This window comes from Lynx rufus, unplaced genomic scaffold (assembly GCF_022079265.1).
Source record: "Lynx rufus isolate CCGP_SWC_20201006 ecotype Redwood Valley unplaced genomic scaffold, mLynRuf1.p SCAF_2, whole genome shotgun sequence".
Lineage (NCBI taxonomy): Eukaryota > Metazoa > Chordata > Mammalia > Carnivora > Felidae > Lynx > Lynx rufus.
Window position 1 is genome coordinate 158,627,007 of NW_025814834.1, and position 24,992 is coordinate 158,651,998.

At 37.3% G+C, this 24,992-nt stretch overlaps 1 protein-coding gene across 1 annotated transcript in view; it reads right to left on the bottom strand.

The window, feature by feature from the left end:
* ST6GALNAC3 (ST6 N-acetylgalactosaminide alpha-2,6-sialyltransferase 3) overlaps nucleotides 1–24,992 on the bottom strand; it is a 400,079-nt gene that overhangs the window by 171,941 nt on the left and 203,146 nt on the right. Inside the window, exon 3 of the mRNA XM_047085699.1 lies at nucleotides 24,508–24,917. Coding sequence (XP_046941655.1) covers nucleotides 24,508–24,917 — 410 coding nt within the window. The remainder of the gene's footprint in view (nucleotides 1–24,507; nucleotides 24,918–24,992) is intronic.

The window sequence follows — 24,992 nt, forward strand, 5'->3', positions numbered from 1 at the left end:
TATGGTGTTGCACATAAAAAAAGAATAAAATTGCCTGTTGCTTTCAAGAAAGCTCACATTTTAGGTGGTCAGAAAGACATTTACTCAAATAGCCACTCCATTCCATAATCTCACCAGAAATTTGAGAGCCCAGAGGAAAGAAGGAACCTCCCTGTGTAGACGTGGGCATAGCAGGGAGGGTTGGTGGTGGAGGTCCCACTTCTGTGCCCCAAGGAAGCACCAGATCTGGCCTGGGAGACAAGTATGGAAAAGGTAAGGTGGGAACTGGAATTACAGATAGAATAAAATGCGGTCATGAGCATAAAGGCAAGAAGAGAGGCTTAGAATACTGTTTTGTTAGAGCTTGGGGTGCTTAATGATATAAAAGAAGGAGAGAAAGGAAGAAAGCAGAAGTTTTTTTTCTACTTCATAGAAGGAGGGCAGAGGCTATAACTGTGAATCTCATACAAAAATATGAAGGAGAAAGTCAGAAGTTTATAGGGCTTAAATGCAATTAAATGATTTTTTAGGAAGCCAGGCTATGTTGTTCGATAGCATTGCATTTAATGATGTCAGGATTCATTAAAGAAAATCATAAGGCCTTCCTAACTGGACAGGTCATCAGTATCTGAAAAATCAGATCAAGGTTTGGTTCAAAAATTTAGAAGACAGAATATGTTAGGCAAAAATAAGTTTAGATTAGGCCTTTGTCACACCTCAAATACTCAGGTCTGTTTTATTTTAACATTAATTTTTAAAAATAAAAACTTATTGAGAGCCTCTTATTTACCCAGTAAATTTTTAGAACTGATTTTAAGAAATTGAGAAAATACAAAAATGAAAAAAGTTCTACATGAAACTAAACAGTTTTATTACTAATGCAAAATTTTATATATTTTTTTCTGCAGTAAGGAATCCATCAAGTTAAAGAAAAACTTGACACTAACAGTAAACCAAGGAAATATTGATTACAGAACAGAATCACCTTGGAAAGCAGAAAAGCACATCTGATTATGAGAACAATCAGACAACAGGAAATCTTACTGAATGGGGTTGGTGGCAAGCAATGATATCAAACCTAACAGAGCTACTCGAATGGAGAATCCTGTGCTTCAGAGGAAGGGCTGTGAGTCAGTATCTTGAGAGACCTGAGGAAGCTGGACCTAAGAAATCAACTTCCACGGGCAGGTCCTTTCTTCTATTAGGTGGGGCTTTTGCTTTCTCATTCACACCTGATTTCATAAAATATATTCCCTTTGAGCATGTAAACACTTAAGGAAAAAAATTAAAAGGAATGCTGAAACTGTTCCTTTTGTGGTATCACACCTTCTACTGGTATGCATAGTCATATGGGATTATAGGTAAAAAGGAGTTGTAAGAATCCTGTGTGACAATAATAAGAGTAGATCAGCGGAGTGCACATCAACTTCTCTGGTCAGAATGAAAGTCCACTTCCCTCACACCATCTGGATTGAGGACTGGAGATAAATATCTCTAGAAAATGCAATGGTTCAGTTCCTAAAAGTGATGATGCCATAATCAATAATTGTTTCTGTTTTCAAAATAGGGACAATTTTTAAAGTTAAAAAAGAAATTCTCCAAATGTTATACATTGTCTCAGACAAAAATTTTGACTATATGTAAGGTCTCTATGTCTCAATTTCCTTATGTGTGTGTGTGTGTGTGTGTGTGTGTGTGTGTGTGTGTACGGGGAGTAATATTTTTCCTCATGAAGTTATTGTTAAGGATTAAATGAGACCATGTAAGGAAAATAATTGGCATGGAGTCAAGTAAAAATCAAGGATTTGTTAAATTATTTTTTAAAAAAGAAGGCCTGACATTTATATATCCACTATATTTTTGGTTAAGAGTTTATTCCCAATATTTAATGTATTAAATAATAGCTGACACATCCAAATCATGTAAAACAGAAATGTTGACCCTGATTTCTTAAGAGTTACATAGTCCCATTAAATGAAAAAATTGTGACTGAGGATACCTCAACAATAAGACTGGTTAAAGCATTCTAAAAAAAGCAACATCCCTCTAGGCATAAATTCACAACCCATAGCCTTAACGACCAGCAGTTTCCCAAATGTGATATTCTGATGGACTTCGAGATCCTTCAGGAATTACTGCCATACTCAATCAGTTATCCTTTAATCTAGCTTAGAACTCAGTCTCATTTGATTATTAGCAGTCTGAGCTTAAGTGAGTTTAGAAAATTGCATATTGACACAGAAAATTTATGCTTTTTGCAGTCGAACGCTCTGATATAAAGGCACTAGGTTACAAATTTCATTTGAAGGAGTTTTTAAAACCAACATAGTGATTTCGGTTTTCAGTCCATGTGAGAAGCTTTAGAAGAGGATGAAGCATACAGCAATGGGTCTATTTTCTATTGATATTCTCTATAATTTGTAGATATTTCATCATCAACGGAAACTAATTTACCAATATAAACCATGAACCCATCAAAATTAATATAATCTTGAAATTACACAGAAATACTGACCTGAATCCTATGAAAACTACTTCTGCAGGAAGGAAAAAAAAAAACATTAATTTTAGGAGAATTACAGTCAGGTCTTTTTAGCTTTGACCGAACAACAGTATCCAGGGAGGGTATCATTCAGCACAATTCAGTTCACCTTTTTGGATTTATTAAATTATTTACCCAGCATTCAGGACAATCATATCTATGATCTATCATTCAAACATGGGAATGTCAAATCTCTAAAACTTTCTTTAACCTTTGCTCTAGCAATTGAATAAGAATGTTCCTTATTCTGAAAGAGGAGATACTAGATTTTTCTATTTGCTATATGCACATATTTTATAAATTTGTATTCCATAATATGTATATATTAATTTAATCACTTGTTTTCCCCATATATAAGCTATTAATGATAACAATTATAATACCTTTCATTTTATATATATTCTCAACTGGTCTTTGATTCATATTTTTACTTGATATTTTCAATCAACTTTATGGAATATATTTTTAATAACCCTAACCTATATACTTTTTGAATATTGAATACATGAATTATTAACTTTATAGATAAGGAGAATGAGATATTGAAAAACTAAGTGACTAAGAGTACTGGGTATGAATTACCAAAATATAAAATGGCAATGAAAAGTTATCTTCCAGTGACAGCTTGTAATATGCAAGTGTATCCATATATTACTCAGTTGTAGTGAATTCAATACAATTTTGTTCATTTGACAATAAAAAAATGGCTTCACATAACTTTAACTTATTTGTACTGTATCCTGTAAATAGCTACATCTTCTTTTTTCTTTTTTTAAATTAATTTTTTTAATATGAAATTTATTGTCAAATTGGTTTCCCTACAACACCCAGGGCTCATTCCAACAGGTGCCCTCCTCAATGCCCATCACCCACTCTCCCCTCCCTCCCACCCCCCATCAACCCTCAGTTTATTCTCAGTTTTTAAGAGTCTAATAGCTACCTCTTCTTAAGATTCTTTTTTTTATAATCTTGCTTGGCATTTATTTGTTAACATGTCTATATTTCTCACTAGAAGTACTTTTAGGAAATTTGTGTTACTCATTGTTTCAGAGTTTTTAGCATATAGTGGATGTGGTGGATGTTCAATATACGCTTGTTGCAAAAATAAATGAAATGCTGGTTTGTCATACTATGGGAGTTAACTTCTTAGGAGGGAAATTTACATTTAAGCTAACAGCTTAATAGGCCAAAGAACTTAGAATATGACAGCTCATAGTCATGAAATCCCATGCCTATGTTCACATGTTTACAATGAGTAACAACAATTTTACTGGCAAGTAAAAATGGGCCTGCCCTCTGGCCAAAGTTTATTACCTCTGTCTCTGACCCCTGCCACCTTAGTTTCTGGGTGACCTGCCATGGTTTGCTTTTTGAGTTTGTTATCTGTGAGGAGTGAGCAAATAGCAACACCGGTCACACAACTTAAATGAGCATACAGTAATCAATAAGAGCAATCAATAAGAAAGCTAAAATAAATACATGAATGAATAAATAGATAAAACAATTTAAAAAATCTGAATCACAATGTGATGCTATTGAATGAGCAAAGCCTCATTACATCTCACCACTATCTGCTATCATCAGCAGGTTTAAAAAATAATTGCCATATTGGACAAAGTTTGCTGGATTTCATAAGGTAGTGAGTGTTATTTCCCTGCATTTCTTCCACTTAGGAACAACTGGCAGCAAGAGCCTGGCCTTGGGGAATCAATAGAAGTGACCCATGACTTGCAGTCTCATAGGCGGCAGCTAACCATTGGCTCTTTTCTACAATCCCCATGGACTACTGTCCATCTTCAGCTCAGCCAGCCATTTGGTCACGCTTGGTGGTGAAGACAGAAAAGGAAAAGGAGGTTTGATGGAGAGCGAGAAGCAAGATGCAAAGCCAAGCACTCATTAGATATTTTTCTTTGCCAAATGGAAATAGTTTTATTGCCTTTCCTTTCTCACTATAAATATTTGCACATATGCACCATGAAATAATTTCAGAAAATATCCAATACCAAAATGAAAAAACCAGAAATCATGCACGACCCCCACCACCCACTCTGCTATCTATCCTTTTGGTCTGTAAAACACATTTCTCATTCACATTATAAAACACGACAGAAAGGAAAACCTGGAAGAAGAGTGAGGATGAAATCTCTTTCTCTCATACAGTTAAAGAAAAAAAAATTAAGGAAAAATCAAATCGAAACAAGAACAAAACCTAATAAGAATGGCAAGCATTATCAGACATTCAGAAGATATACAGGACAGAGAAAGCTTTCAAAAGGAAGAAGAAGAAATGATAGTGATCAAACCAGCCTGTCTCAAAAAACCATGGCACTGAAAAGCAGAAGCAAGAGCTCTGAGGAAGAACAAAGAGGTATGGAGAGAACAGAGTGAGCAGGTACCAGGAGGAGAGAGCAAGGAAAGAACACAAGAGGGAGAAGGCAGCAGGAATGGCCACAAGAAGATAAGCAACATAAGAACGGAGATGCCCCCTACTCCTGATCTGACCCTGGAAGACCACCTGTGTAAGTTCGTGAACTGCTCAATTTCTTCGTTTTATTTTTGTTAAACAATCAAAATATTTTAAGGTGGTACAGATGAGAGAAGAGACTTCCATTTATATTTAAATCTGTAACTCAAAAAAAGGTAAATCACTCAGCATTATAAAAGATAAAAAAAATTAATGAAGGCAACTTAGCTACATATTTCAGCCAGAATTTTTTTGGTGTATACAACAAAACATTCTAAAAAGGAAGTCAGCTACTTATCCTATTCCTGGGTCATATTTCATTGGCAGCTCTTTCCATATAGAGGAGAACCGAGCATGCAAAAGCTTTCTGGGAAGAAAACTGCTTTGACAGAGAATTGTGTGTGTCTATGGGGCGGAGGTGGGTGGGTGGGTATGGGTGTCTGAGAGAGAGACAGAGAGACAGAAAGAGACAGAGATAGAGACCAAGAGAGACAGGCATACAGAGAGAGAGACTGAGAGAGAGAGAGAGAGATGGACAGACAGACATAGACACAGACAGAGAGAAGGGAGATTTGTGATTTATTTGCCCTTATGAGATAAACAGCTACAAAAAAAATCAGGTAGATTTGTCTTGAATTTAATTTTTTCACCACAATAACAATTTCCATTTTATTGGATCTATCTAGTGGGTGATTAAAAATATAAAAATAATCACATTTTAATGTCAGAGTTCTTCAACCATTTTAGAGTGCAGGAAATGAAGCCTTGTGATTGTGGGAAGTGACTTGACCAAGGTTGCCTAGTTAGTAACAGAGTTGAAGAAAGAATACTCATTGTTCACTGCTTTTATTTTTGGGGTTTGCTAAATGTCATCTGCTACACATGACCTCATGACCTGGCCTCAGTTCTTTCACAAACAAGGTAAGTTTGGGACTCTTCTGAAATGGGAAATTGAGAAAGCTGCCTTCAGCAGAAGATGGGGCTGCCAGGGCTATGATGCTAATCCCTGCATGTCTGTCTTCTCTCACAAATTCACAGCTAAAAGGATACTTCCCCAAGGAGGAGGTCTTTGAATTCAGGGCAGAGGAGATTGTGCTTAATTCTACCAAGAGGTTTTACAAGACTCCTATAAGAAGGAGGCTCAGAAAACATTACTTCTAAGTATGAAATCAGCTCCAGGCAGATTCCGGTAGTTGCAAGAAGGCTTTTGAGTATCGTCTCCAAGTGCTTAAAAAATTGACATTCTCATCAACAAATATTTGTTGAGGACCTAATATACACCTAGTACTCTGCACAGAGAAATGTAAGACAGCCTTGAGGGGCTTCTAATCTTGCCAATCTCATTGGCCAGCCAGAACCATACATAAAGGATAAGAAACAGCCAAAGTGGCCTGTACAGAGTGCAGATACAGGGCAGGAAAAATAAATGCCTGAGGAATTCATAGGAGGGAGAAATAAATAGGGCTGTTAGAGACAGTTGCATGAAAGAACTGACTCCTGAGCTGTGCCTAAACAGGTTTATATGATAAGAACACAAACAGAAGGGCATTGCAGCTGGGGAAACAGGGTCAGTAAAGATACGAAGCTCAGAGTGTGTTGTGGATAATGAGAAGACTCATTTGGTTGAGCTAGAGAGTATTTATAAAAGCTAGTTGGTGACAGAGTTGGAGAGAAGGTAGGGAAAAGTTCTCAGGACAAAAATGCCAGATGAAAGATGCTATAGGCAATGAGGAGCCATCAAAGATTTGTGGGTAGGCGAATGAAATGCAAACGTGATTCATATGATTAATCTGCCGAAGTACAAAATGTGTATTGAAGGGCAAAAGATGGGAAACAGAGAGAATAGAGGGAGAAAATTTTAATAGTCTAGACATGAAATAATGAGAGTCCTGAAAGAAAAATAAAGCATATGATCATATAATCAATGCTATGAAGCAAGAAATCAAGGATTTGGTAACACGATCAGAGTTTGGTTTGGAAAAATGAGTCAAGTTTCAAGACAAATTAAGTTTCACAAAGAAAATGCCTAGTAGCTAGTTTGAGAGAACAATGTTCAGAAGTGATATCAGACATTGAGAGAACATGTAACACTGTTAGTTGACACTATGCAGCTGGATAAGTCCTCTCAGGGAATGAACATTTCCTTTGTGCTTAACATACAGAAGGAACAGAGAAAAAAAAATAAAGGCCATAAATGTCATAGCTTCTTGGAAGCACAGTAGCAACGGACCAGTTGGCCAACCTCTATCTGAAATTCCTTCCACAGTCTCTGTTTCCTGATGATCCAAGACTGGTGACATTGGCCAAGGGTCTGGAGGGAACCCATAGTCCATCATTCTGAAAGTAAAACCTGAACAGGTAGAAGCCCTGGTGACCTGGCCAATGTCTACCATGGTTCAAGCATCTCAAAACTCCATTCTGGAGAATATAGCTGATCACTTATTGAGGGTCCCATGCTGTTTTCAATACGATATGTATAATAACTTTTTTTTTAAGTAACGGAATAATAAAAGTCTGAATGATTACTTGAAGACATAATAAACTGTCAGTGGAGGAAAAGTGACACACTAAGCTTGGAATTGTTCTCTTGATATTATAATATGGCTGTAAAATAAATCATAATAACTAATACTTGCTAATGCTTTATGTGCCAGGCCCAGGCTAAATAATGTTATACATTTATAAATTAAATTTATAAACAAAATAAATGTTAATTCCAGCAAAGCAAAGGGAGCAGATGTTATTCCTTTCATTGTAACTTCACACATAAAAAAAAATGAACAACACAGAGTGCACGTAGGACACAGGATATAGGATAATCTATGGCAAGACACTAACACATCAAACTCCATCCATTATTATAACCCAAATCCAAGTGAATGCCCTCTGACTTGAAATTTTAGTGTAAGTCTAAAAGACAAAACATAAATTAATCAAGCACACACACACACATTTGTGGGAGGAGGAAGGTTAATGGATACTTCAACTACATGAATGACACAATCCAAAAAACCTTTTTATGAAGCTACCCTTGGTAAGCTTCATTTAACAAAAAGGCACTAAATTATGGTTTCTAGTAGGACTGATGGTCACGTTCAAAATTCATAATAGTGATGGACCTCAGCTTCACTAATGTCTCCACATACACTGTTTCAAGCAAAATATAGTCCATTTACAAGAAGTGCAGAAATGTTGTTAAACTTAATTAGATGTAATTGTCACACTTTCATTAGGTATTAACATTATGTAAAGATAAACTAGCGCATAATGAATTCTTTCATTGTCATATAATTGTAATTTTAATGATTACATTATGACCATTATAATACAGTGCATATTTTCAATTTTCCCATTAGTGGGCAATTATTTATAAGGTTTTCTATTACAATCTGTCCACAGAGACCCAGTTATTAATGCCTTCATTTTCCTAGAATGATGACCACAGTGTTCAAATCAATATGATGGCCACAGGGAGAATTGCGAAGCAACATGGAAAGAACAACAAAACTACAACCATGAAGTCAGCTCATTCAACACACGCCTGAGGATATTTCAAGATGGAGAAAAATAATATATTAATATTCTTCTGAAAAGGTCTAGTTTATAAGGTTTTCTCAAGTATATTTTCCCTCATTTTTTTGTGGCCTTAAGTAGCAAGTCTTTCTTAAGTCAGTTTCCATGGTATGAAATATTCAATAGCCTAACCTTTGAAAAATGTCTTCAGCAGTTTTCACCATTCAGAGAATTAAATTAACATCCCACAAAGCCATTTCTGGGAAATTTTTTGAATTGCTCAAGGTTGTATGTCAAGAAGCAAAATGCTGATGAACTGTATGATTCATCGCCAAAGATGATGAAGAGTGGGAGACATCTGTTAGAACAAAGGCAAAGGGTAATGCAACTGGACAGTGATTATGGCAACAGTGAGTATGAGTCCTGCAACCTAAAAACAATAGCAACAACAATAATAACATCAAACAAAGTTTTCGTTTTTTAACCACTACCTCAGAGAAATCGCAGATCCCCTCGTTATTCTTTTGGTGAAGTCTGAGACCATTTGGTCGACTTGGAGAGGTATCCAGAGGCATGGAAAGGGACTTAGAAATGCAGCATAGAAAACACCTGGCCTTAGCTGGTTGTGTGAGTTGGTCTCGAGGCCTTATACAGAGGCATCACAAGCCCCTCAGGGTTCCCTGCAGTCCTCCGAAACCAACTTCACTATGTCTCCTCCAACTTCACTAGGGCTGTTCCATTATCTCTGAATCCTGGGCACCTTGCACTTTACAAAGTTAGTGGAAGAAATTAATGAACCAGTTAGACTGCAATCCAAAACTTCAAAGTAGCTCTTAGTTTATTATCTAACTTGATGGTAAAGTGAAACAGATTTTAACATGGCCCAGTGCCCCTCTCCAAGAAAAGCTATTGGTCGAGGCACCTGGGTGGCTCAGTCAGTTGAGCGTCTGACTCTTGGTTTTGGCTCAGGTCATGATCTCACGGTTTCGTGAGTTCAAGCCCCGTGTCAGGCTCTGCGCTGACAGCATGGATCCTGCTGGGGATTCTCTCTCCCTCTCTCTCTGCCCCTCCCCCACTCACGCTGTCTCTGTCTCTCTCAAAATAAATAAATAAATAAACTAAAAAAATTTTTAAATAAAAATAAACAAACAAATAAATAAAGGCTATTGGTCAAAGTGTTCAACAAATATCTACTCATATATTTTGGTGATAAGGTTTGAATATTTTATTTTTCCATTCAAATGGAGGAGAAGCAAGAGTCCTGGCACACAATAGGTGGCTTGTCCTCAGACACTAGTAATGTGTAAGACACACCTGAGGAACTGATTAAAATGCAGGTTCTATTCCCAGAGATTATGTATCTATAGGACTGAGGAGCTGTTTTTATCAAGACATTCCAGAAGATTCTGAAACAGGTGGTCCACAGAATATAGTTGAGAAACACTGCTGCAGCTGGTGCTCAATTCAGTGGAGGGGAAGCCACACAGACCAGTAAACACAGCACTAAAGTAGGATTCAGAAGACCCTGTGATAGAAGCTCTGCCACCATAAGAGGTGTGACCTTGAGAAAGTCATTAAAGCTAGCCCAGTCTTAGGTTTCCCACCCATGAGATGCGTGTTGGGCTCATTTTGGAATTTCCTTACTGTGATCTCTTATAAGGAGATCATGAAGTTGGCAATAGACATTATTGAGCTATGTATAAAATTCTGAAATGTCAAAAAGGAATCATTTATTTATCCAATTCAAAGTCACGGACACATCTACAGTTTTGGTTTTCAGCTGGAACTGTATCACCTCTGGTTATCGGAATTTCTGATGGCAGTTATATTTTTTTCAGATTTATGTAGATCGAAAAATGAATACTACTTAAAAAATGTAGGTTGGTTTTTTTTTTTAAGGATCACATTTTTCAAAGCATAAAGCCTGTAGGGGTAAAATCGCACAAAGGAATATTGGTATGAAAAATGTCGGGACAGACTGGGATAAAGATTTCTAAGTTCCAGTCCAACCCTGAAAGTTCTTGACGAATACTGCTTCTTAAATTAAGAAACTAACAATTCCAAACAGACTCATGTCATCCACTCAGCAACTGGGTAGTGAGCGTCACTATGTGGTAGGTGCTACTTGAGGGGGTAGAGATATAGCACGGGGTAATATGCAGTCCTGATCTCCTGGTGCTTACAGTCAGGTAGGGGGGAAGACAGAGAAGAGCAAACACATGATGCGTCAGGCCATGATAAGTGACAGAAGGAACAATAACATTTGGTAAGCAGGCTGTGGGGAGGGGGCCAAATGGAGGATGTTGTCAAAGAAGGGCTCTCTGACAAGGCAACATTTGAATCAAAACCTAAAGAAAATGAGAGCGCAAAATCATAGAGGTCTCTGGGAGGACTCCAGATGTACTAAGTTACAGAATACATGTTTTTCAAAATAGGGAGATGATTCATCTTCTATATTATCATAAGCCTTACTTTAGCTAACATATTTATGAGCTCATGTTCTGGGTAGACTCCAGGCTTGTAGAAAGCACATGGTCATTATTTCTTAACAGGGTTTGTGGAGAGTCCAGGTGAAATCTCTAGCCCACTGATTATCTGACAACGAGGTAAAGCTTGGACTTTGGCACAACAGTAATTTTTGCTGCTTCGAGAACACATCTTGGTTTGCCTCACATCCTTGCGGTCAACATATTTTTAGTTCACTCTGGGATTTGTTCTGTCTTGGCAGGGGTTTCTCAACTACTTTCATTTCCTACCTGCTGACAGCCTGATGAGCATGATTTATAAATATTAAAAATAAGGAGGTGAGACCGGATGCAAAGAACCTGCCAACACATGCCAGAACCTCTGATGAGTTCCCAATAAAACCAGAGAGTATGTTTCAAAGTATCAGTGTATTCCCCATGTCTAGGGCAATGTCTGACACCTAGTTAGCACCCAGGGAATATGTGCTCAAAGAATGAATGAAATGTTTGTAAAAGACTTAAACACGTCTGTGCTGCCTATCTCAAACCAAAATAAAAACTCTGCCTGAATAGAATAGCTTGGTGTGAGTGTAGTGGGTGAGGGCGTGTGGGTGTATGTTAGTAAACAGGATGTTTTCAATCCTTTATGAGAAAGCAAGGCAGCTGCTCCCTAAGCTCCTAGTAGAGGAAGCTGCCAGTTTTACATCCTTGAAAGCCCCTATTTGCATAGACCCTTTATAGAAGGCAGACGTTAGAAGTAGAAATAGTATATGATCACCGAATCTCACTTGAGCTAGAAAGTTCTGCCTGTGGTTTGTGATTTTTGGAGATGTGTGTGCTGACAACAAAATTAACTTCTCCAAGAGCCGAGAATTGCCTACTCTCATCATCCCTCTTACTGTAATTTACATGACTTGACGAAATTAGACTGTTATTTCCATTGGGGTGATCTGCAAAATCATAAAACGATGTGTATTTTGGGAATGCCTAATTAACTCTCCTCAGTTCCACTGAGGTTTCAGCTACTAGTATAAGCATTGCAAATACCATGGAGGTGTTCACATCTAGTTTTAGAAACCAGAAAGAGATACTCAAAGGACTTGGAAGAAAAATTTCTTTAGAAATCAGGCAATCACAAGAATTCAAATCAAATGGTGAGCCTATGGGATAAAATAGGATATACACTGATTTGCCAAAAGATGCCTTGCAGCAAATAGCAAGAAATACTTTTATAGTTGAAGTCAATATTAATAATCAAAACAGTAGAATTACACACACACACACACACACACACACACACAAAGTCCACCTCCATTCACAGTTTTTATCACAAACATTAACTAATATTGATCAAGCTGTTTGGCATAAAAGTTTGCTTTAACATATATAATCAGCATCTGAAGTGAGAGCCACGTTTCCTAGACAATTGCCAGCACCTTGTGTCATACTTGTAAATAATGGGCTACTCCTATTGAGCACCATCTGCCTAATATAGAAAAATGTTCATCTTAATTAGGAAATTCTTCTTATTATTTAATATTTACTGAACACCCTCAATGTGCTTGGCAGCAAAAACACCAGAAACACACTCTGCCCACCAAGAATCCACCTGCTAAGGAAAATATGATGAACCAGTTAGGCAGGCATTTCTGTTTTTCGTAATTCTTTCCAGGTGACAAAACTGCCAATGGTTCAGTCTTTGGAAGGGTCTTCTCTTCTAATCAGGGTGGGATGGTGAACTATCAGATGAGTTATGAGTGAAGTAAAGATAAAGAGGAGATAAAGAGCAAATTAATTATAATCATGTAAGTGAAATGTGCTCCACTGACAGGGGAAAATATAATGCATTCCCAAGTAAACATGACTGTATTTGTTAAAGGCTACACAACACATTAGAAATACAGAATAGAGGAGCACCTGGGTGGCTCAGTCAGTAAAGCATCTGACTTAGGCTCAGGTCATGATCTCACTCATGGTTTGTGAGTTAGAGCACTGCATCGGGCTCTTTGCTCTTTAGAGCCCCACATAGGGTCCTCCTGCTTTTGATCCTCTATTCCCCTCTCTCTCTGTCCCTCCTCAACTTGCACTCTCTCTCTCTCAAAAATAATAAAATAAACATTAAAAAAAAAACAAATACAGAATTGGTAGTGCAAAAGTCACCTTGAAATAGCAACCTTTTTCGTCTTCCATTTACCTTGCCCCTACTCTTGCCCCTCCACAATGATACATGTAGGCTGTGGAATATTCATTTCACCACAAGGATATTAACACTGTACTAAAGAAAGATATAATGCTCAAGTATCTACTGTCAACTGGAAGAATTAAGACAGATTGACAATCCCTCTCAGAAGTCTTCCACTATGTCTGTCCCCTTCTCTTTTCCCTGCTCTCTGCTCAACAAAAGTTCAAGAAAATTTGACATGTTCAATATTGCAATGGTATAGGGAAACATTCTCAGGGACAATAAACAAACTGTTTGCATCAGGAGACTATTACATATATGCCTGTCATTGTGTCTTTGCATGAATTATCTAGTAATAATTTAAATTATCCTTTTAGTGAAAATTATAAATGTTTTTTGTTACAAGAATTTAATGCCTCGGGTATATTTTTTTTTGGATCCCGAATTCTAACTAGTTCTTCACTTCCCATGGTATGAAGGTCCCTGTCTACCCTGCCAGTGTCTCACTAAGTATTTGAGGTTTGGCTTTGTTTTTTAACACTTTTCTTTCAATCCTATGTTTTCCTCATTGTGTTTTCTTCCTAAGAAAAACATACAATGAATGAAAAGAATGCAATAATTTTGGTCATAATGCTACTTTTTCTCCCCCTCAAGTTTTATTGTTTCTCACAAATCACCAATGCCAATTGTCCCAATTATCCATTTGGAACATGGGAAGTCAGAGAACGGAATGTTATCCAGTGTCTTAATTTTATGGATATACTTCCAAGATAACCACCTTACCCGGATAATTCAGGCAAAAGGGAAATCACATATTAGTGGAGGTAATGCTGTGATGATGGCAGTTGTCAAACAGTGCCAATATGAACGTTAAATGAATATAATTTGAAAGAAATACTTGACAGAGGGATAATGACTAGTTCATAGATTGTCAGGGTAATAAATACCTAATGAGCAAAATTGTAAAGCAAATAGTAGGTTGAACATACACCCAAATGTTGATTCTTGACTCAAAGTTGGAGAACGGAATGATTTGTCTCTCTGTCTAGAATGATAAAGCAGCCTTTCCTCATAAGCTAATGAGCAACACCATCTGGCATGATTACAGAGGAGCAAGATCTTAAGAAAGTGAAGAATAAAATGACAGAGCTGTAGCTGTATTTTCACAGGAGGTTAAAAAATTCTCATCATTAAAAATATCATAATAAAAATCACTTTAGGTGTTCACATAACACTGCACCAATAGTATAAAGATTATAGAACCAAAGGTTTTCAAAATAATTGAATATAATTTCTGATATCTTAGACTCTTTCTCTACCACAGTGGGTTTCAAAGTGTGGTCCTAGGACAACAGCAATAGCACTACCTGGGAATTTGTTAGAAACACAAACGCTGTGGCATTGCCCCCGAAACCAACAACGCACAAACTCTCAGGATGGGTCTAGCAGTCGGTTTTAAGCAGTCCCTCCAGGGGATTCTGATGTCAGCTCACATTCGGGATCCACCTTCCTACCAAATCAAATAAGAGTCAAAGATTGTTGCTGTTTCTGCCGTGTGCTAAAGAAATGAGTTAATTTGGTCAATTCTGTTTAAGCTGGTCCAAGTGCTAAAGAATAAAAACTCGGTCAGACCATTCCTTGAGTGACATGATGATCTCTTTGAAACAGAGGGCTATCACGCTGGTAACCTTCTGTAGAGCAACAGAACAAACGGCCTTACTCCTACCTTAATTGCATAGTTTCCGAAAGTATGTATTTTCTTCTTTTTAAGCTGAACTTTGGTAGACCCCGCAAGATAAGCTATGCAAGTTTGCCTCAATCCTTTATTTATGTGATTGTTTTTTGCTTCTCTTGGACATTCATTCAGCAAATATTAAATATGTATTCTGTGCTATACACTGTTCTAGGTGTTTGGGATTTATCAGTGACAAAAATAGACAATGATCCCTGGCTTAAAAAACTTCTATCCTAGTGGGGGAGTCAGACAAATGATAAAGGATAAAAAAAAGAAGCATATTCTATAGAATGTTAGAAGGAAACAACGCTATGGGGGAAAAGAAGAAAGTAGAACAAGGTAAGGATAGGTGGGAATGCTGGTTATGGAAAGTAGGATTTCAATCTTAAGTGACATTATGTTAGATTTATTGACTGGATGACAAATGAGAAAAGGATTGAAGGAGATGATGAAGTGAATCATGCAATATATGGGGAGGAAGGGTCATCCCACAGAGAGCTAAAGTAGAGGCTAAAGGAGGGAGCATACCGATCGTGGGTGAGGTGCAGCTAGGAAGTGTGTGTGGCTGGAGCGGAGTGAGCACAAAGGAAGTTTCATAAATCAAGGTCAGTGAGGCTACAAGGGGTCAGATCACCCTAAAGGTAATTGTAAATCACTGTAAAAACTTGTGCTTGTACTCTAAGGGATATAGGGGGCTATAGCAGGGTTTTGAGTGGAAGAGTGACAGGATCTGAACTATGTCAAAACACTTTCGTTAAGTTTCCTCTAAATCCATGTACAAATTCACCAACCATTCATGCAGTGGTTTAAAAAGAATTCTCAGTAAGGCAATTCACTTTCTTTGTTATCAAAGAAGAAAATGTTCTGTGGGAGATAATTAAAAGATAAAGCTGGGTGGTGATCAGTTCTCCTTTACTTGGTCTTTTGTCCCCTGCCTTCTGTGATGGTTGGTTGTTGTATTTGCTTCCTAGAGCCCAAGAGTAGTATAACCCTGGGTGTGGGTACTAGGAAATGATTTTTCACCAGGCAACTGACAGCTAACAGAATTGTGAGTGAAGTCTCGGAACCTGCTTTTCCACTGATGTGCAACTAAAATGGAAACCTGTATTTGAGGAATGGCTCTGTCAGTGACTTATTAAAAACCCAGTGCCCAGTCACACAAAATTCCTAGAGAAGGTAATAGATTTGCCAACCTTTGGGTAAGGCAGAGCAAGGGGTAGTCTGTCTGAATAGAACTGTGGAAACTTTTCTATCAAAACACAATCCTGGAACTTGCCTCGTTGTATTACAGTGACCCCTATATACTGAAGAAAAGTGTTTGGAAATTCACAAGTATTTCAAAGAGTGGCAAAGGGACTTGAAGACTTAAAAAAAAAAAACACACTACCAGTTATTATTTTTTGTGCTCATTTGCTCATCTATTTATCCCTTCAGAGTCAAATATTATATCAGGTGCTAGGGAAACTAATACATAAGAGTTGATATTCCCTCAAAGAGTTTATGGACTGCCTAAAGAGATTAGACATAAGTGGCAATAATGCATGGTAGGGAGTGATGATTTCCATTTTTAAAAAGTCCAAATGCTATGGATTTTCTGAGGAGGAAATATGAGTCCTAATTAGAGATAGTATAAAAGGCTTCATGGAAGAGGTAACATTTGATTTGGTCATAAAGGATGCATTTGTGTGCATGGTGATGGCAGGAAGTACAATTTAGGCAGAGGGAACAAAGTCTGAAAGCTGTGTTAGTCAAGGCCGGGTTAACTGTCACTGTGTGAGAGGCAAACAAGGCCTACACTGCACCATTGGTAGTGATAATGACAGAACAAAGAAGACGAGTTATTGCTGAGGTCATTTCAAGGAAACCTGAAATATCTCTGGGCCATTTAGCTGATAGAAGTAGAGTGAAAATAATACATTTGCTATTTTGGTGGCAAACCACCACCATGGTAGGTCTGAGAACAAAATGGAGCTGGGCACAGTCCCTGTCCTTATGAGGTGTGTCGTCAATGAGAGAAATGGATAAATTAAGCATGGTAAGGTCAGATAAATCGTTGAATTCTTAAGGATTTAAGATTCAACTTAAGATGGTCACCACACTTAACTGGCCAGAGACAGAGCATAGTCACAAAATTGGGATTCAACTACAAGCAGATTACCAAGGTATTTGGGAAATAGCTATTCTTCACTTCTGTATTTCTCTGGCTCAAGGATCAATGAAATGTGGTCTTATCCTTCAATCAAAGCAATCTACAATAGCACAATTTGCAGTATCATCTTCAGATTAACAGCCCTGGCCTGGCCTGGCAACTTCTTCAAAATGCAAATTCTCAGGCTCCACTCAAAATCACATGAATCAGCAGGAGACTATATGCACACTTAAGTTTGAAAGTACTGTGTTGAAAGAAAAAGAAAGAAAGAAAGAAAGAAAGAAAGAAAGAAAGAAAGAGAAAGAAAGAAAGAAAGAAAGAAAGAAAGAAAGAAAGAAAGAGACTGTATTGATCTAGAGGACCCATTCTTTTTCTGAGAAAAAGAGCTAAAGGGGGAAGCCCATTTAGAAGGTCAATAATACCACACCTGATAAGTCTCTTGTTTTTGTTTGCAGAGAAGCAAAAAATTCAATTCTACAGACACTCGTAGAGCCCCTACAACATCTTACACACTATTTTTACCTTGAAATGGTTGTCCAAGCAATTAAAAATCTAGTCATCCAGATGGATATAGTATAGCATGAAAAGTCTCAAAACAATCAACTCTGTCTTGAGAGTCTAGGCATGCAACAATTAAGGAAAAAGAAAAGAGACCGCTCCTGGTTCATAAGTTTTTTTTATAAACAAATATATAACCATTCTTAATTTTGACTTTAACCTAAACTTGAAGAGAGACAGAGATGGTTGGAAAAAAATATCAAAGGAGAGTAGAAATCCAAATTATGGGAGAGGAGTAAACCAGCTTAAGAGATAGATGACTTCAAACAAACAAACAAACAAACAAACAAACAAACAAGAGAAGTTAAAAACCTCCAAAGCCCTTATAAAGTTTAAAAGTGTAGATATATTCTAGTGGGGTTTCTAATTTGAAGCCTATTTGTCTCTCAGTTTCACACCCTCTGCGGTGTTCAAAGGCCTTTATATCGAGGGCATGTTCAGCGTAAGTGTCTATTGGGACTTTCTTTCTCTACAGTATAATCTGGCCATGTATCTAGCTATTCTGTCAAGTCATATCCTAAGGCCCAGGAGAACTTATTTCCCCAAGTACACTGGTTGCAAGTCTTGATTTCTGCAATATCAGTAGTCTGCACAGCCTTCCCTTTAAAAATATGGTCACTGAATCTTAGCTGTTTCTCTTGTTTTAATCCTCAACTAAGCTGTCTTGTCAAATATATTAGTGTTCACTCTGTGTATGTGTGCACACATGTGTCTGTTTTTAAGCACATGGCAGGTTGGTACTGATAGCTTGATAAATTACAAACATTCCTTCAAGCATTCTCCCATTATTAAAATAGATTCTTCTCCCTCTTTTATTGAATTTTTAATTTTCAGTGATGTGTATTATAGAAGAAGCCTAATGTAGGTCATTGGATGCCATCATGAATAATGGGAAAAACAAAATCCCTTGTTTCCCAATGCTTGTTAGCATGAAAACAGAGCCCTGGATGCCTTATTATACTTTTTGACACAGGAGTCCTGTGGGTCTGCCCATGACTGCTATGTGAACTTACTGTTCCTGCCAAATATATCAGCTGGGATGGGAACATTAATTCATTTTAACAGAGGTGTGTCAACGTTGCTCTTGAAAAAGTGCTGAGATGCTGAATTTTCAAAGACCATCTTCAAAAAGGAAAAGAAGAAAAAAAGAAAAATACTATTTTTAATACTGTGCCCAGCCTTTCAGTCCAAGAATCTTTCCACTTTGCCTATTTTCTGTTGGTCCAGGATTTCCTGGAGTTATACCTATTATTTATTCCGAGTTATGAATAACTAGACATCTTTGTTTTCAGAGTCCAGGTAGAAAAACAGTACTAGTTTGGGTGAAGTAGGCACATTTCGGTGCCTTGTGGCCAACTCTCGGGCTAGCACAGTTTTTTCTTCTATTTTGATTTTGTTTTTGCCCCTGCCCCTTGCTGTCCTCCTTTTGTTGAGGCAGGTTACCTGCCTTGTAACCCAATGGAAGGGACTCTCAGAGAGTTCCCAAATTCTCAGGGCGAGGGGGCTTGAAACTTCTTCCCACTCTAGAAGCCACTAAGGGTTTGCAAACCTAAGGGATGTGAGCCAACTTAATCCTAAGAAACTTTCAAAATGGCCAAGCTGAAATAGCAAAACCCAGGCTGTACTTAAAACCATGCCAGATGACAAACCTGTCTCCAACAGAAGGCAGTGAGAAATGACGCCTCACTGATTTCTTTTTCTCTCCTTAGGATGGAGTGGGAAAGGATGGAACATGCTGGCAAATATTAAATATGGCAGCCATCTTGATATTTACGAATCAGTTTGCCATTTTGATAGTGTTTTCTGAAAGTGACTTTTGTGCATCCTGTTTCCTAAACAATCCTTAAAAGTAACTCCCTCCCTTCTCAACCTCTGCACCTGAGGCAGTAACATCTTAAAACATTGATCTATTTGCTACTAGCTTTCATTAATTTCATCCATCCCTGAAGGCGGAGCCACATTGGTGCCAGCTAATTAAGACCTATTTAGGGCAGCTCAGGGCCCTTTATCAGCCCTAAATTAGCTTTGCGTTTTTAATGGGGACTATAGCTTTCTCAATTATTACTTAATTAAATAATGTGCTTGCATTTGCCAATGTATTTCTAAAGTGGGAGGCAAGCTGCAACTGCCCACCTGCCTACAGGTAAGAAGAATAGCTCCCACTGGCTCTCTGCTGCTTCTCCAGGAGAGTTCACATTCATTTTGTGTCAGTACATGGCCAGGCACATAATCGCATTCTTCAGATGCTGAGTGTGGCGCCATGTGCCACTGTCAGCCTGACATCACCTCGAGGGTATTTCAGTCTTAAGATGTATTAATGCAAATGTGTAAATGTCAGCAGGCTAATGTTATTTATGCATACCAATCATTCAAAGAGGGAAGAAAGATCCATTTGGGTCCAGTTTATTTTGAATACAAGACCTTTAATTCCAAAGTTTTCTGGTTTGTTGAAGGTTGTTTCCTAGAAAAATATTTGGTTAAGTGAAAATGTAAAGGTGACCACTGTCCGAAAGACCTAGAATTCCAAAGAAACCTGGGCCCCAGAAGATGAAGAGAGAAAACACAAGCTGCCTTCTCTTTCTTTTTCTCAGCCTTTCCCATAAGGTCACTCTTTCTAAGTGACAAGCCAAATAATTTTAGTCAGTAACTGATAAGAAAGCAAATTAAATTTCATTTGGTTTGAAAAAAGTATTCCAATATGCTTATGAGTTGGTCTAAACTTATTCTAAGAAACTTAGCACTATATATATTTCTTTTACTACTTCATGTTTCCACAATGAAGAATCCCTTAAGACAAATTAAAAAAAAAAGAAAAGCAGTGGACAAAATGAAAAGATGCCCACCTTACGTGGGAGAGAGGTTTATACTTCTTTAAAAAGATTTTGACAATTTGAAGAAGCAAGCTGAGAGTCAAATTTTTTCTTTGAGAAACTCCATTTAGTCATTTTCCTACCATGAATCATTTTAACTACTAGGGACACAATTTTTTTAGATTCTATAAATTATACATCATAATGGTGACATAACCTCTCCGTTAAAAACCTGATGAAGAAAATGAGCACTTGCTAAAAAGTTCCAGTAAGTTCAGGCAAATCAACCAAAATAGCTGTACAACAAAAGTCAAACTAAACTGAGGTCCTTCTTCATTACTCCCTCATGTCTGCAATGACATATCCACTGGCCATATTCCTATTTACTTAGGAGAAAAATATTTAAAACTTTTGTTAGGGTATAAGTAACACACATTTTGTGAGCATGGACCCCCATGAATGCTTGGCATTAATGCGTCTTCTTTGATGTAAAAGAATCTGAAAATGCTGACTAATAATATTGCTGGTTGTGATGTTATTCTAAGAGTGTTGTGTGTATGTTGTGGAATGAAACAAATGAGTAATTACATTGGTGTCTCTAGGACCTGTGATTGCCAACATGGCAAAAAGGAGAAACACATGTAAGATACATGAGGTAAAATTAAAACATGATAGCCCTGAATCTGAATCGGAAGTTTGTTTGAAATCATGATGATTTTATCTTTGAACAATATAGGCATTGTTTCTACACTAGCTTTGTCCAATGAAAAGGCCAAGAAACAAAGACAAACCTAGTGGCAACGCGCACATGTAGCACCAAGATTTTGCTCTCTTAAATACTAAAAGGACCAAAGTTCTTTGGAGAAATGTCTGGATCTAGCTTTGCATCAGAATCTGTACAAGAAGAGCCTAAATCAACCTGTAATACCAGGAATCAAAGAAGCTATCCAAAATTACTAAAGGCATGTCAAAAGGACTCAAAAACTAATTTGAAGAGGTTCCCATGGCACAAAGTAGGACACTTTGAGTGTAAAGACATAATTCTAATAAATCAAAATATTCCAAATATAGTTAAATATATGTCAATATGTAAACATTGATAGTAATAAACTGGTCACTCTTGGAGGATGCTAGGGAACCAGTGCCTTAGAACTGATAAAGAAAAAGGATTGGTCCTATCTTCTATCTCTTGGTTTAAAAAAAAGTTAACAAGGACAAGTTTCTCTTTATAAAGTTTCAGCTAATATAAATGAAAACATGAACTATCACCATTTCACAACCTCTAATGAACTACTGAATCTAGACAATGATCGTTAATGACTGCTAACGTAAATGGAGAAAACTGGTCAGTATACCTGCTGATAGAAGTACCACCTAATGGTCTTGGTAAGAAGAAAATATGGCCTGAATCCAGTAAAGCCTCACTATAGCAATACCAATATACAAAAAATCCCATGGGAGGGTGCAATTAGCAAAAATTAGGTTGTAGAATACTGTATAGTACAAATGACTAGTTTTTTTTCAATAATGGGGGGAGGGAGACATTGATTAAGAGAAATATAGGGGACATATCAATTAGTTGTAATGTATAGATCTTATGCTAATCCTGATTTGAACAGTGTATGGACCTTAATGCTAATTAATCCTAATCTGAATTAAATTTTAAAAATATTAATAAGATTATTGGAAAAGTTTGAAAACAAACTATATAATGATATTAAAGAAATATTGCTGGTTTTTATGTAGGACAATGGCATTGTACTTATTTTTAAGAATCTTTATCTTTTAGAGATACATGCTGAAATGTTAATGAACAAAATAACATGATGTCTGGCACTTGCTTCTTAATAATCCTTGGGGAGGGAGAAGGCGTGTAGGGATATAGATGAAACAATATTGGCCATGAGTTAATAGTTCTTCAACCCAAACAGTGAGTATATAGAGGTTCATTACACCACTAGTCTCTCTACTTTATAATTTTGACGTTTTCCTTCATAAAATGTTAAAAAAAATCCTTGTTTGAAATTTTGCAATGAACATCAGATCACTATGGGAAATCCTTAGACAATAAAATCCACACAGCTAAAGTTAGGATACAGATTTAAATTATAGAGCACATAACAGCCTTTGAAGTCATGTTGGTCAACCTTTTGCCATCCAACCAGATTTTACCAAAACCATCCATTCTGCTCATTTCTCAAATACTAGCACAGTTGTCTCTTTCAGTCTGGTTGCAGGACCCTATGATGCAACCAGACATGAATAGACTTGGTGAGGAAAACAGAAGGAAGCATTATAAAATCAATTTGGCTTTCTTCCTCCCTACTTTTATTTTAGTAACTTTACCAAATGAATGATACCTGGACATTAATTTGACCAAGCAAGCTCTTTCCTACTATACAAATAGCTTTTCTCATCACAGCCAGTAGGAAAATGAATCCTCCAAAGCTATTCTCTCCCAATGCTTGCTGTACAATCCACATATCTTTGACAGTGTGCCGTCTCACTGAAAGCTCACAGCAAAAGCCAACATGATATAAATACACAGGAGCATACGGCATGCTGAGTGCTTCTCTGATAGCCCCAAATGATTCTAGGGCATATAGTTATGACTGGGGGATACCCTGAGGGCTGACTATGACTAATGAAATACCAAATATATCTAATTAATTGCATTGCTCTGGGCTAATGAGAGACCAGAAATTTCCAACCCCCTTGAGATGGTCATATTTATATAGAATTGTGCTACATACTTACTCCTTTATCCTGCCTATCTCTTTGGGACGCTTATTCCACACTGATTCAAATCTAACTATTGGGATTCTTTTTTCAAACTCTAACAGGGAAAAGGGCCAGCATTATGGTTATTCCTGCCTTGTAATTCATTAGAAGCTGTGCATTTTGGGTGCTCAGAAATAGAAAATGCTATGTTCAACTTACATTATCAATAGGAGAATTGGTCCAGATAAGGTTTTAAAATAATTATCAGCATACAAATTACACCTAGAGATATCAGAAACTTCCCCCCACAAGCACGTACCCCAGTGTAATTAAAAACTTAGATTTGATAATATTAAACAGTGAAAGATACATTTTGAGGAAATCAGAATGTTAATATTGGAATTACAGCCAATGCTCAATTTATCCATGGTATTACATGAATAAGTAAGATTCACACATGACTTAAAACTCTTGCAATTGTTTTCAATATTTTCCTTCAGTGGCTCTTTATTAGAATGAGAAATGTGAACTAATAATTCTACTTCTCTCTCATACACTGGTTGCCTTTCTCAAAAGAAAGAAAAAAATGGTAGGCAGTAGAGTTATATGGGAAAGGGGAATAAGAGGGAGCAGAGAGAGGAAACGGGAGATGTAAGGAGTGGGAGAAAAATGAGGTGAATAGGCCTCAGGACAAAGAAGTGGGAAGGGTGTTTTACAGAAGGCTACAGAAAAAAAATGGATGTAATGAAAAATGCAAATTGGTTTGTTGGATAATTGAGTAAATGGTATTTATACCTCATTTCTCTTCAAGAATCCACTGTTAATGATTTTCAGTAATGCATAATTTCAATATGGTATTCTGCTGAACATACCAACATATCTGTTAGATACCAAGTTATGGTGCTCACGATCATAGGGTCTATTTACATGCAAGAAGCCGTGCAACCTTATTAGACAATCAATAGCCTGTTCTGTCTTGTAGTCTCAGGTAAATTTTTACCACAACTTCCAAAGGCGTTTAGGTCCTAAAGTTCCTTAATATGTCTGTTTTGAAACAGAAAATGTGTAGACTTCCTTTCGGCTAACATCCAATTTAACCAATAGCAAATTGAGCTAAATAAGAACAAATCTAAAGATATCTTGGGGAAGCATCCAGTATTTTTTGGATCCTCAAGCCAATCAAAATGGAGAGAACAGAATGTAGTGTAGGTGGAATAAATGGGGCCTAGCTGCTGGCTCATCAAGTAATCATAATAGTCAAGAAAACAGAACAATCAATTTGAAAAATAACTCTGTTCATTTGATAGCTGGCAAAAGAACTCAGCAAGGAGCTAGCAAAAAAGACAAAGGCTAGACAAAAGACACGAGGCTGCCTCTCAGAGGACTCACCTGTCTTTCCCAGTTTCCTTCTTAAAAATGCCATCACAGTAACTCATGCGCTTCTCTGTGGTCACGTAAATTTGGGCATTCGGGTAGATGTCAACAGTCTTTTTCAACATGTTGTAAACAATGCCATTGCCGTCTTTCCTCATATTGCGGAAAGGGCCCCAAATAACGTAGATAGTAGTGTTTGCTTCCTTGAAAAAATAGTCAGGATTTTTTAGCAAAAGAGGAACACTGGTATGAGACACAACTCGAATCATTGTCATGCGGCCAACATCTTCTTCATAGCCCTTGGTGGGGGCATTGTTCATTCTCCAAATGCAGGATGACTGGTCTATCTCATTCCCCACCTTCTGGCCAGCCATCTGACCTGAGTTTGACACTATGGCGCAGAGGTCACAGTCCAGTTGCAAGGGCTGAAAAACAGAGAAATAAGACAGGGGGAGAAACATGTACATTAGTTAGTTTCACCTATCCAAACAAGTTCTTCT